The following is a 13,627-nucleotide window of genomic DNA, read 5'->3' as shown; positions in this document are numbered from 1 at the left end:
TAGGGAGCGTGCCCGACCAGTGTGTATCGTGAGGAATCAGGAATCCCAGTCAGGCAAGCAGTGACGTGATATTCCTTTCCGGGCCATTTCATCCCGGACGCCCACGTCCTCGTGTACGCGGTCTATCCCACGCCCAAATCGATCTCGGCAGCGGTCCGCGGCCCAGCAGTTCGCATCCACTCTCATGCCTTCATCACGGCGGAAATCACAGAACCCAGAGTCGCAGGCAACTGAGGCAACAGCGACCAGACGGATCCAGAGGTGACTCGACTCCCTCTGCCAGCTCAGGAAATATCTCCTGGCGATCTTCATGTGTCCCCGTGGGCTAGAACCGCGTAGCCCTAGATGACTCTGGATGCTGTGCCGTTGTCGAGGATGGGGCATCCACACACTGCTGTGCCCTTCGCCCTCGTTGCAGTGCATCGAACAAACATGACTCGGCGCCCATCCAGAACTCGATTCCCCAAGCGACCCAAAGGATGGCTGGGCATAGTGGTCATCGACACGCAGTCGTTAACCCCCGCGCATTGATCCGGACAGAATGGAACCGGGTCTAGAACCAACGTTGAGCCGCTACAAGGACTCCAGTTGTCAGTGATGTCACTGCCACGAGGATGAGACCGACTGCAAAGGGGGGAAAGGGAAACCAAAAGGGGCTCTGGGAGCCCTACGATGCGCCCCCGGGCTAGTCCAGAACCCGGGGTCCCCAAATGCATCTCGTGAGATCAAGAGCCCAGGCCGATCCGCCGAGAGATCTGCCCCCTTTGCACGCGGCCACCACGTGTGCCTCCTGTGGGAGGTTGGCGATGGGTTCCGGTTCCGCAGCAATGCCCTCACTGATTCACTCGTTTTGGTCGAGTTGGAAACGTGGCATGACGTCGACGGCTCAGTTTCCTCACTTGTGCCTCTTTAGGGTTCTCCTCGGATTTTCATCCTGTCTGGAGCTTCGCTTGACTTGCAATCGACCAGCCCAGACCTCCCTGGGGCAGTGGTTTCCGTCTCTGTGGGTGCACAGAGGGTGGGCGGCAGCTGGGCGGCAGACAGCAAGGCGGATTGGTAGATGGTAATCATCCGTGGTGACGATCAGTGGCGGTGCGGTGTAAACTCCGGAGCGGAGAAACTGGGCGCGTCTCCTCCCATTGGCTCAACCCTCCCCCCTCAACTCAAGACAGCCCTGCCAAAAATCCCCCTGCCCCCTCGAGAATCGGAAAGGAGACAAATCCATGTGGAGCGGCCAAATGTGCTATCCCTTTCACAAACCCCCCATGTCAAGGCCCTGGATGCCTTTCGGGCCGGGGGACTAGCGCGGCACGTGGGGTTTGTTTATGTCGGGGGGCAGATAAGAGCAAAATCTCCCCGTTTAAGACAGCCAAGGGGAAAGGGGAGAGCTGAAGATTCTCAATAAAAAGAGAAGGAAGAACCGTCGCCCGATCTAGCCCGATCTTGTTTTCTTTGCATGCCCGGATGCACAATAGCCTATTGAATTGGCCTCAAGTGAGGCGACAAGGCAGCAGTAAGGCGTCACAGCATGGAGGCGGCACAGCACGGAGCGGCACACGGACACGGAAGAGAGAAGTGGTGCGCGGGCAGTCGGTGACGTCACATCAATTTCCCTTTCTTCTCTCATGATAAAGATGCTGCTGCTGTATCGACACGCGTTCTCCGAGTCCAGCTGCCATATTGAACTCGGTGCATATAAGCTCACTACTCTTTCACTCGTGGGCCACGATATACATTCAAGCCACCAGACCGGATGCTACCTCAGTTGTCATGTTTCAACGCCTGTTGTGACTCATGGATATCACTCAAAGGTACCAATCTAAAATGTGCTGGGCCTTCATGAGCCATCATTATTATTTGCTGTTCTTCTTAGGGTATCGTGAATCATGTTGTGCAATCGGAAGGCCTGAGTGCCATTTTTGCTTGTCATAAACGCCGGACCAAACCCCACATGTCCTCCTTCAGAATCCTGAAAGCCCCTTTCAATGCATTAGTCATTGCCTTCTCTACGTCTTCACGGTTTAAACTCCGCGCTGAAACCAAAGACGCATTCCGTCCTTTTGCCGAAAATGAATGTAAACTTGTCATCCAGGCCTGAAGGCACGGGGACAGGCACGGAAGTGGACACGGAAGCAGCCAATGGTGATGGCAAAGGTGATGGCAAAGGTGATGACGACGGCGTCATGCCTGACGTGGCTGGCACCGCTGTCGCGCTGCATGCTTGCTTCCCTGGCAAAGGTCGTGGGTTTTTGTTCGCCTGCTTCTTTGACGCATGGGCTGCCTTTCTTCCTGTTGGGGACGCTTCCACTTCTTTGTCGACCCATTCGCAGGCCAGAATCTTGAACACCACCTCCTCGGGATGCTTGTGCTTGCTGAGCTTGCTCCGCGTGGCGTACTGAACAAACCTCTTGCGCACCCAGAACAGGGTGTCAACGACCCTAGACTTGACATCCCAATTACTCTTGTCAAACTCCCAGAATACTCTGCCGTCACTCTTGAATCGCTTTGTCGTCGCTTCTGGTTTGTTCTCGCGGCTCGCCCCAGCAGCTTCTGGGTTTGTGGAGTCACCTGTGTTATTCAATCCCCTGGTCAACTCGGGCAACGGATTGGCAGCAGCGTCCGACAACAGACCCTGGTCAGACTCGTGGTGCTTCTTGTTTACTTAAGCACATTGTCAGTAACACAGCTCGTGGCTTGTCAGAAGGGCTCCTACGCTTGTCAAGAGTTGTTTCAGCCGCAGGCTCTGCCTTTGGCTTTGCCTCTCCTGATAACGATGAACTCGTTGGGTTGGAACCATTGGAGTCGTCCTTTGTTTCTTCAACTACAAAGTCCTCTTTGACGATGAGGTAGTCAATGAAGTAGAAAGTCTGAAGGTTCGGAAGACATCTTGCGAGAAACTCGTAGAGGTGAGCGGGGTAGATCTTCTCGAGGCTGCGGCCGTGGGGATTGCCACATTGGCTGCATCGGAAGACGGTGGTCTCGATATCCCATGCGTGGCAGTAGGGTATTGCGACATGGCGAATGTCGGACAGCTCCGGGCACTCAATGTTCAACGATATACGACAGCTGCTGCGGAAATCGTTGGTAGAGAGGTATTCCAAGCACACGACGTCTTCGGAAGCGCCCAGGAACACGACACGGCCATCCTTCAACTTTAAACCACCGGACTGGTTGATGAGACGCCGAACCACCGCAGCGGCCTCTGAGCAGGTGGCTGAAAGCCTGGCGAGGGTTCGATTGAGGTTAACATAGTTGGATATGTTGGCTTGCGGTGTCGGATACCGGGGCTGCAGCGAGGCGCGCCAGAGCTTGGAGGGGATCTTTTCTTTGGAAAAGTTGGGCAAAGGGATTGCTCCGTCGTCTTCAATGTCGTCAGCGGCGAATTGATGCAGCGGTGCCGGGAGGTGGGTGGCTGGAGCTTTGGTCTTGAGGCGGAGGAAATGCATGCCAGGCTCGAGGATGGCATCTTCCCAGATTTGGTATCGAATTTCCGAGGGCAAACTCGAAAAGAGCGCGAAGGAGCGTACGGAAGAAGGTATGTCGAACTTGATAGTGGATGTCATGATGGACGACAATTTATCCGCGGCAGTCTTGTGGGCCCGAAAATGAAGGCGTGAAAGGATGAGAATGAGGTAAACAGGCTCCAGAGAAGATGCTATGGTATCGACCAATGTGGAAGATGGAGTTGGGGGGTGAGGCGGGTTTGGAGTTGGCTGTGCGGATAAAAATGAGGCTGAAGGGGGACGAGCAGTAGCGGCGGCAGGTTTGACCTTTCAAGCTGCCCTGCTGTGCAGTGAATCAGTCACAGACGGGGCATGGTCGGAAAGAAGGGAATAAGAAGACAACAGGAAGGGCCGGCTAATTTGCTGAGCCAAACCTGTGTCTATGTCCACTGATTTGAACCGTGTCGCTTGGAACTGCTTTGGTACAACCATGATTCCGCCAAACTTAGAAGTGACACGGTGAATTAAATTGCGATAACTGCACGAGACTGATGGCAGAAAAGAAGATGAAGGGCTTCTAAAGTTCGGAAAAGATAAGATACGCGACAGAGAAGGGATCAGACGGCAGGTGAGAGTGGCTGTTTGCATAGCCATGGTGGTGTCGGCACCTGCGCTGGTTGAAGGAAAGAAGCATCTAGATCGAGGTCCATCTCAAACGTGACTGCCTCTCCTGGTCAAAGCTATGCGCAGAACCTGTGAGATAGCAGGAGCTCCGGAGACTCGTGTGTCTCTCCTTCCAATACCACCTCAAAGCGTTTTCTCAAAAGTATGACTACTACCTCTCCATCTCATTCTCAAGGCTGAACACAGGTGTTTCTACACGTCTGCTCTATTCCAACATGACACCTAGTGCAGCAGAAACCTGTATCGAATTGTCATTCAATCAGTTGTCTCTCTTATGACTGATGAAAATTGAAACCACACCGTGAGACTTTCCAACTTTGTTGTTCAGTGAGTAAATCATAGGCTCACTCACCTCGAGTATTGATGGTTTGTCTCACTCACTCACTCCCTCCCACACACACATACTCTTTCGCGCGCAAAGTTGACGGACGCGTCGCAGGATATTGACTCACAGCTCAGAGAACAATCCATCTGCATCTGAAAGCTCCTGCCGCACATGGGACGGCACAAAGCATCCCCAAGACAAGTCCTGCGTCGAATATCACGATGAGACGAACTGAGCGCTCCTCGCGTCCAAGCGCCGGAGCCGAGTCGGAGCCGGGGCTACATAATCCTCCCCAGACCACCCACCCCCGCCTCACCCCCTTGTCGCTACTTCATTCATCCCACAGGAAGGCCTCCGAACGCCCCCAGCATAAGCAAAGAAAGCCTCCGAACGGATCTGACGCGTCCGATCCGCCCTTACGCCCTCTCGCTCGTCGCCGGCAACGGACAGCAGACAGCAGACTTCAACATGTGCACACTCCGCAGGGCATGCGCGCTCGGCGAAAACGATGACCTTTGTCACGCACCCGAACCAAAAGCGATCGGCCTGCGAGCGATGCCGCCGGCAAAAGCTGCGCTGCTCCCGCCAGGATAGCGATGAGACGCGCTGCTCGCGATGCGCAAGGCTCGACTTCAACTGCATCGCCGGCCAGCAGCGGCGCATTGGCAGGCCTTCTCGCGCCAGATTGTCCGAGAACGCGACTCCGACGCGTCGACCCGGGGGAGACGAGCCTGCGAACGACGCGGCCGCTGTTGGATCTGCGGCCGGGCCCGAGATCCACGCACGTCCGATCGGCTTCTCGGCAGAAAATGACCCTCTGACGGAGCCCCCGGCGTCTGGAACAGGTGCACCGCCTCTCGACCCAAATGAAACCATATACGACTTGTTTGAGTTTGATGAATTGCCGTGGGATGATGGCATCGCTCTGGCGATGGATCAAAACAGCACCCTTGTTAACCTGACTCTCGAGGCAGACGTCGTTGACGCGCCGCCAATCGACCCCGCCACTCAACACAAAGCTCTGGCGAAGCTATCCAAAATCAACGTCGACCTCCACTCTTACCTTTCCAACATCGAGATGAGCAGAGACCGCCTCGATTTCTGCGCATTCACACATCCAGAGTCATCTCTGAGCGTCGCTGGGGTCACCATAATCGAGCTCACGCTCGTTGCCTTTCAAGACGTCGTCGGTGTCCTCTCAGATCTCCAGGGAGCGTGTTTGGTCCACAGAGAGTCCCCAACGACGCACACGACCCTCCCAGTGCCACTTCACCCAGCCAGGGACTGCCTAGGCAATCAGCCAGGTTCTTCGGCGCCTTCGATGACTCCCGAGAGCAGTGCGTTCTCGGCCCTTGTGCCCCGTCAAACGGGCAGCCGAGCGTCTGGAGTGATTGGCCAGCCCCTGGCTTTGATCGTGACCAGTTGTTACATCCAGATCATTGGACTCTTGGAGGAGATTTTAATTCAAATCCACGAGAGATTGGGTGTACTGCCGGCTGGCCCAGTAGGGCCGATCGAGGGCATCAAGTTTGGCGCCGTTCCCATAGGCGATGGCCGTCTCCAGGGCCTCATATTCATCCAAATCGTCACCAGTCTCTTGGACAAGGCTGAGCGGCACTTGGGCGTCCACCCACCAGGCGTTTCGCCAGTTACGATAGCATTGCAGCCAGGGTTGCTATCGCCCAGTCAGTCCGGTACCCTCCGTGATCAGCTGAGAGCGTCCAGTGTCCGGTCGTCGTCGCGGCCGACTTGGACGAGGGACTTCATGGAATGTATACGGAGCACCCTGGCAAATGCCGCAACATTCTGAAGCCCTGTAAAGTCTGCACCCTCCAACTCTAAAGTCTTCTGATGGGCCCTGGAGGTGACGCCTGCATGGGTGGACTTGAAGTAACAAACTTTGGGCACATCTGCCGTAATGAGATGGACGGACTCGGTTGACCCAGCACATCCCAGACGGACGCAGGCAACGCCAGGGTTTTCCACTCCCCGGCTCCACCAATCCTCGCCATCTTTTCTACGATGACACTCCGGCATGTCACGGCAATCCTGACGGTGGAGGGGGGTCCCTCATCGCGACTGCTCTCCTCCTAGCTCTACTAGATAACTACGTGAAAAGAGTCGGTTACGCGGCAAACACCCCCATAAACACACTTCTCTCTCTCATGCTGTCCACGCCAGCAGAATGACGTGGTCGGCACGTCTTCCCGCGGCACTTTGATCCCGTTTGCCTGCTCCTAAGGCCTCAAATCTGCTCACAATGCCGCCCCCCCACACGCACAACCTGCTCAAACGACAGGTATATATATGTATGTATATCTGAAGGGCCCGGCACTCAACTTTTCTTGGCATCTTCCACCCCCCCACGCACGCGCGCCTTCCCCCTTTCCAGGTTCCCAGCCATCGGCGACAGCGAGTTGCTGACGTTCGCGTCTTCACGGCCTGGGCGCCAGGCCGTCTACCCGTGCCCCCCACTCCCTTCATTTACATGGAACCGACCGCCCACGGAGCCAATTCGCTACCGCGTTTCCCCTCACCGTTGCATTCTCCTTTGCCGAAGCTGGCTCGTCGTTCCCGGACACGCCGTTCACAAGTGCCATCCGGGTCGGTTCAGGTCAGCGCGACCGGAAAGCCTGAAGCCATGCCTTTCTCACCGCTTTCCCTGTGTCCTGGTAGGTAAGCTCTGGTGGAGGGCCACAGACCAGATTCCCGCGGGTTCTCAACGAATTGGACTTCCACGCGTACGCGGAACCACCCCATGGATCCCGCAGACTGAAATGCCCTCCATCGACTCAGAACGGTACGGCCTTGGTATCCCGTCCAACGTCTCAGGGGAGCAGCTCCGAGATGGAGACAATCTCAACCCTTTTTACCAAAAGTGTATGGCGCACCAACACCACTTATAACACACATCACAACAAAATCACAGGAGACGAAGAGGGACTAGCAAGAGTTTTTTGAACAGGTATACATTGCAAAGTTTGAGAGCGCCCAGCTGCAAAAAAAGGTCGCGCTGGGACGCCCGTGGTGGTGGTCGGCTAAAAAGGTTTGGTGTTCGTGCTTGCGGGCGATATATACACCGGGTATAAATCTATTTACATGGTTTGGCGGGTTTTTGTTTCGTCGAAACGAAACAAAATTGCTCAATTCATTTTCGGATTCCAGGAAAGAAGAAAAAAGTGTCTTCCTTTCATCCCATTTTTTCTGCATCCTACACACACGCTCCCTCTCCGCTTAGATGCGGAAAGAGCGGGCGTGGCGGCGGGCCTTCTTGGCGCAGCTCGCGGCGTCAGAGACGGCGGGAGTGGCGGAAGGGACGGTGGCGGAGGGAGTAGCAGAGGGGGTGGCGGGGACGGTGGAGTTGGAGCCGGAGCCGGAACCAGAGCCGGAACCAGAGCCAGAGCCGGAGCCGGAGCCGGAGCCGTACAGAGCAGGGCCGGGGATGGTGTAGCTCTCAATGGTGGCGTAGGGGTTGAACTGGATGCCGGCGTCGGTGGCCTTGTACAGCTCAGCGCCGAGGGTGCCCTCAGGGGAGTCGGTGCCGGAGCCGGTGATCTCGATGTTGAGGCACTGGGGGTAGTTCTGGGCGCCGTTGAGGGAGCCGGCGCCGTGCATGGCGATGATCTCGTGGCGCAGGACGTACTTGCCGGCGGCGAGGGTGGAGGGGATGGTGGAGGTCCAGGTGTTGTTGTTGGCGATGAGCTTGGTGGCGGCCCACTCCTGGGTGGCGACGTCGATGCCGGCCTCGTCGATCTTGACCCACTTGAGGGCGGTCTTGTCGACGGCGCTGAACTCGCCGTCGACCTTTGCGACGTAGGTCAGGACGGGGCCGAAGTGGGACGCGGGCCAGGCGGACCACTGGAAGTCGACCTTGCCGCCGGCGGCGACGGTGGCGGAGGTGCCGCCGGGCGCGGCGTTCTTGTGGCAGTTGATGTCGGCGCTGGCGTAGCCGGTGCCGTCGACGAAGCCGTTGTCGAGGTTCTCGGCGGACCAGGCGGCGATGGTGGGGGGAGTGCCGCCGTTCTGCTTCAGGTAGTAGTAGTCGAGGCTGTATCCCTGGCTGTAGGTGCCGTCGAGGACCCAGCCGTCAACCTTGCCGTGGGCAAGGGCGGAAGCGGCGAAAGCGCCGACGAGGGCAATGGTGGACTTGATGGAAGACATTTTTGAGTTTGTTGAGGGTTTCCTGAAAAAGGGTTGGGAGTTGAGAAAATGAATGAAGGGGTTGGTTGGTTTGATGTAAGAGTTGGCAAGGTTGAAAAAAAAGAATGTTTCGACTTCACACAGTGAAGGAATGGAAAAGAATGAAAGTTGGTGAAGAGTACCAAAGAATGTGTGCGACCTGCAATGTTGGATGCTGAACTAAAAGGAGGAAACGAAACTCGAGAAGGGAGGAGATGTCCTCTGTATTTATCCCAACGACGACGACGACGACGAACTGATAAGACGAAGGAGGCACACCACCCCTTTCAGGCTTTGCGTGCGTGTTTCCCTTGCTGCTCGCCAAATCCATGCACAACCACTCCCCCCCGGTCCCCTTCCCAGAGATGCTTTGAGCCGCCCTCATCCTTGGAGGAGACGTCCGGGTGGAGTTGGCAGAGGGCTCATAAGACCGAAACACCAATATGCAAACCAGAGTGGTGGAATGCTGGGGGTGTGGCACCGGTCGAGGCCGGGGTGGCCATCACCGCAGTCGGATGTGCTCCGATTTGGAAGCGCGGCCGGTCTTGGAAAGATGAGATGGATGGTCCCACTAGACGCGGCATGGAAGCCCCCATCTTTCGTTAGGATGATAGGCCAACCCGCTCTGCCCTGGGCGGCGGCTGGGCTGCTCTCCTCCCCTCTGCTCTGCTCTGATCTGCCGGCCATATGGTGATGATGGCGACAATGATCTGGCCCAGGGGTGCACGCAGAAGGGCAGAAGCTGGGATCACGGCCGGGGGCATGCGGCGCAGGGAAGGTGACGGCCACGATGGAGTCGGTCGTCCCCAGTTGGTTCTGATAATGCTAGCCGAGGGGAGCTTTTCTTTCGGTCTTGGGCCTCCTCGCCTCCCCTGGCTGGCTAGTGATCACGACACTCTCTCTCTCTCTCACTCTTTCTCTCTCCATCTATCCATCACTCCCCCCCGTAAACAGCGCCTCGGTAGCAGCAGGGGATCTCATACGGGAATAGTGAGCTCGCAGATAGACAGAAGCGAGCCAACGGCCCCTTGGCGCGGTGCCTGAATGGGCCAGGGACGACTCATGGGCCTTGCGCAGGTGTGTTAGTCATGGGGGGGGTTTTGCCGCCGTCAGAGTACCCGCATGCGTACAGATACGGCTGCGTTGGGGAGGAGCGCCGTACCGGAATCTCAGACGTAGCGCCGGGCATGAAACAGACCCTCCCGGCGCCCTTAATAAAGGGCAATAAGGGCAAAAAGGGCAGATCATGGGAGATGCGCGTGGCTAACGCTGCACTAGCCCCACGCGCCCCGCCCGCGAGCCGCGGTCCAGTAATCAATTAATCGCACGACATACCGCTCGCTAGTGCAGCGTGCCGTGTGTGTGTGTGTGTGCGCTTGCGCGTGTTGGCCAGATTCGGAGCCCAAGCCCGACCACTCTGGGGCGGGTGCACCCAGTATAGGTAGTGTAATAAAAGCGTCTCCGCCCACGAAATATGCATATCCCCGTGAGATTGAGTCGCTCAACGGCGTGCTGTGCAGGTTGGCTGGGTGGGGGAGGGAAGGGTAATCGGATATGCTTACTACGTAAGTATGTGTGTGAGAGGATTCGTAGTGAACGGAGCGCAGCGCATGGCCTTGTTCCTCGTCGCCTCTGCCAGGGGTTGGTAATTAAGGTGTGGTTCCTGACGCCATATTCCCCTGAATATTGATCCACAATTGCCGCCCACGTTTTTTTCTTCTTCCGCCTTCTTCTCGTCTCTCGTCTCTGTTGGTTTGTTTTTCCCGCCACTCCGGCAGCAAAAAGTCGCTTGGTCGCCAAGCGTATATCACGTCCACTATTATTCCGTCCCTCTTTTCCTTTCCATTTTCCATGGGCCCCGGGCTGTGGTGATCTCGTTTCGGGCATTCCCTTGCGTCGATCCCATAGTCGAGATGAACTCTGGCCAAGGCCGACCGCTGCCAGCCCGTTTCTGCTTTATGCGCCGAGACCTTTTGACATGGGGATTATTTCCTTTTTTTGTCTTTTTCGTCCCTTTTCCGCTGATCTCGTCGGATTCGCTCACTGCCCGTCGCTCAGTCGCGTTCGTCCGTGGACACTATTGATGAAACCGCGTCTGCATACCCGTCAGCAACTGTCAGCGCCCAGCAAGCGCCGTCTCCTCCTTTTCATCATCCTCCCCGCCGTTGCAGCTTCGCTTCCTGCTTCCTGCTTGCTCCTTGCCCTCGCTTGCCCTTCCTCTGCGTGACGTGACTCGGGAGACTCGTCGTCTACAGAACATTTTCCCAAGACGGCTCTGCGGCGCGAGGTTCCCAGACGCAGACTGCGTTAGACAAGGGCGGCAGCGTATCGCTTGACCTGCGCCACGAATCGCAGCTACCCCCCCAAGCCTCAGCCCGAATCGGGGTTAGTCAAGTGTTTGAGATTGACTTTTGTCGTCGTCAGGCCCTTTCCGCTGGGCCCCCCCTGGCAGTAAGCACCACTCTCGAGTCTTTACTGACGACACCACCACGGCTGTGAATGTGGCCCGTGTTCTGTTGTCGCAATTGTCTGTCTGTCCTGTCCCGCAACTCCAGGGAACATCTCTGCTCAGTCTGCGCAACCAGTGTATCACGGCAGATGCATCGCATCACTAACCCCCTCCTCATGACCCCCTAAACTTTACCACGTTGTTTGTGACAAACTCTGGTCCGCGGTTGGCGAAAGACTTTTCCATCGTAGGGCTTGTTGTTTCATTTATTTCTTTAAATTAACATTTGTTCTTACAAGAAGTCCTGGATGGCCTCCCAGAACGCCGCAGGGTCTTCCCACATTGGCAGGTGGCCGGCATTTGGCACAACCTTCAGCTCTGCGCCGTTGTCCCCTACCAAACCCTTGAACCCGTCCATCGCCTTGACAAGCGCACCTTTGCCGTCGCCGTCGCCGACAACCAACAACCCGGGCACTTGACAGGACCCGAGCGCCGGCTTGAGGTCATAGTCCCACAGCGCTTGGCAGCTGTACCTGAACCCCTCCACGTGGTTGGCCGCCACCATGTCCGTCATCGACTTGACGACGCTCTCCTTTTCCATCGTTGCCGGATGGAACCACCGAGCTACCGTCTGCGGCGCCAGCGTCGCGATGCCCGCTCCGCTATCCGCCTCCGCCACCGCGATGCGGTCTTTCCACGCCTGAGTGTTGGCAGCGCTGGAAGTCACGTTGAAATCGCAGGCGATGAACTTCTTCAGCCGGTTGGGGTACTTGAGGGCAAAGTTGGTGGTTGTCGCGCCTCCCATTGACACCCCAATCAGCGTGTCCAGCTTGGGGATGCGCAGAGCGTCGAGAACAGTGCGCAGGTCGGATGCGAGCAGGTCCAGCGTCGCCGGCACTGGCGGGCTGGGGATCGAGTGCCTGCCTCGCGTGTCGTAACGCAGGATGCGCAGGTCGGGACGCTTCTCCTTCAGCAGCTGCACAACGGGATCCCACATGTGCAGCGACGTCAGGAGCGAGTTGCAGAACGCCACCGTCGGCGCGTCGGGCGACGAGTTGCCCTCCAGCCTGTAGGGGATGGTGAGCTGGTCCTCAGCCGTGACGTAGGAGATGATGGCTTCGTCCGGTCCCGGCACCGTCGTGGTCTTGCCGTCCGGGAACGTGAAAGCGGCAACCGAGTCCGGTGCGAGCTTGGCCAGGTTGTCCAGGTCGCGGGGCGCGGGTCCAAAGACGTAGAAGAGCGAGTAGGTGCGGCGGTTCATGCCCTTGACGAGCTGGGAGGCAACCTTGGCACTCCATTCTGTAGACACCGAGGCCTTGTGCTCCGGGCCGCCCAACCCGTTGGTGCGGGCGTAGTCGTGCAGTGCGAGAAAGGTAGACTTGCTCCCAACGCCGTCGCCAATGCTGGAGATTTTGAAGAGGCGGGTCCTCAGCCAGCCCGGAACCTTGGACAGCATGCCGATGTGTTCTTCTTCGTACCACTTCTGGAATTCTGCCTCGGCCGACTCGTCGTTGAGGGTGGTCTCGACGGCGACCAGCTCGATTCCCTCGGCTTCCTTGTCGGAAAGCTCCTCGATGGGGAGGAACAGGGGGGCCTTCCTTTCCACAACCAAGTCGTAGAAGAACCTCGTGACGTCAACCTGGCCGATGGTCTCGGCCTCGCGGGAGGATCGGTTCGCTCGGAGGGTCGTGTATGTGGGGGTCTCGAGGTGCGACATGGACGTCACGTCGTAGGCGGCGAGGAATGAGGGCTCCTTGCCGTCGTTGGCGCGGTATCGCAGGCCGTTGCTGAAGATTTGGGGGAGGCGCAGGCGGGTTGGGCCGTGCTCGTTGTTGTACCACTCGTGGAACTGCTCGAGAGCCAGGTCAGGCTTCGGCTGCATGGTAACGTAGAGCATTCCAGGGGTCGCCATCTTGATGCTGGACTCAATTGGCCTCGCGGGTGATGTGTTTGTGCTGGAGGCGCGCGTGCTAGGAGGCTAGAAAATTTCGAGACTGAGAAAAAAATAAAGAAAGAGAGAGAAATGGGCAGTCTGGGAGGGCGACTTCGGATCTGTGCCGTGGGAGGGAAGCTCGGGACGGGGTGGGGCTGGTGACGAACGCGGGGTCGAATTGGGCGAGGAGGGTCCGGTGTCGTTCGGGATCTCAACACGGCAAGCTGCCAGTGCTAGCGGCAGATGAGGTACACGACGGGATAAACTTTCGGGAGCACTCTGGATTGATGAGGGGTCAAATGGTTGCGCTGCCTTGTTGTGTGTCGCTCAGATTGGGGTAGCGCGTGCGGAGGAGGGGCTCGGCGCCGGCACTGCTCAGATAAATACGCCTGGCGGAAAAGTGTTCTGCCACAGCGTTGCTGTTGCTAGCGTTGGGCGATTGATGATTCTTCCAGGACAGGACATGCTCATGCGTTTGGCCATCTTCTGGACAGCGATGTCGGTCGCATCGTAGAGCGGTTTGGCGAGCAAGCCGTCTGCGAAAATATGTTTGAATTGAATTGTGAGCGGGAGGGAGATTTTGAAGTCTTGATAGACACCTCAACCCCGCGATG

General features: G+C 57.2%; 4 protein-coding genes across 4 annotated transcripts; 1 reads left to right on the top strand and 3 right to left on the bottom strand.

The window, feature by feature from the left end:
* Window positions 1-2,084: 2,084 nt before the first annotated feature.
* Window positions 2,085-3,563, bottom strand: EsH8_II_000728 (uncharacterized protein; the record flags this gene model as incomplete). The annotated part of the gene is made up of 3 exons (XM_083264026.1): window positions 2,085-2,229; window positions 2,301-2,661; window positions 2,714-3,563. The coding sequence occupies 3 exons, from the start codon at window positions 3,561-3,563 to the stop codon at window positions 2,085-2,087; spliced, it is 1,356 nt and encodes a 451-aa protein (XP_083121348.1).
* Window positions 3,564-4,960: 1,397 nt separating this feature from the next.
* Window positions 4,961-6,262, top strand: EsH8_II_000727 (Zn(II)2Cys6 transcription factor domain-containing protein; the record flags this gene model as incomplete). The annotated part of the gene is made up of 1 exon (XM_083264025.1): window positions 4,961-6,262. One exon carries the CDS (start codon window positions 4,961-4,963, stop codon window positions 6,260-6,262), a length of 1,302 nt encoding a protein of 433 aa, XP_083121347.1.
* A 1,424-nt stretch (window positions 6,263-7,686) lies between these two features.
* Window positions 7,687-8,613, bottom strand: EsH8_II_000726 (lytic polysaccharide monooxygenase auxiliary activity family 9 protein; the record flags this gene model as incomplete). The annotated part of the gene is made up of 1 exon (XM_083264024.1): window positions 7,687-8,613. One exon carries the CDS (start codon window positions 8,611-8,613, stop codon window positions 7,687-7,689), a length of 927 nt encoding a protein of 308 aa, XP_083121346.1.
* A 2,759-nt stretch (window positions 8,614-11,372) lies between these two features.
* On the bottom strand, window positions 11,373-12,992 carry EsH8_II_000725 (Alpha/Beta hydrolase protein; the record flags this gene model as incomplete). The annotated part of the gene is made up of 1 exon (XM_083264023.1): window positions 11,373-12,992. One exon carries the CDS (start codon window positions 12,990-12,992, stop codon window positions 11,373-11,375), a length of 1,620 nt encoding a protein of 539 aa, XP_083121345.1.
* Between the last annotated feature and the right edge of the window lie 635 nt (window positions 12,993-13,627).

The sequence above is a fragment of the Colletotrichum jinshuiense genome, chromosome 2, assembly GCF_051148585.1.
Source record: "Colletotrichum jinshuiense chromosome 2, complete sequence".
In the NCBI taxonomy this organism is placed as follows: domain Eukaryota; kingdom Fungi; phylum Ascomycota; class Sordariomycetes; order Glomerellales; family Glomerellaceae; genus Colletotrichum; species Colletotrichum jinshuiense.
This window is presented reverse-complemented; position numbering and strand designations above follow the sequence as displayed.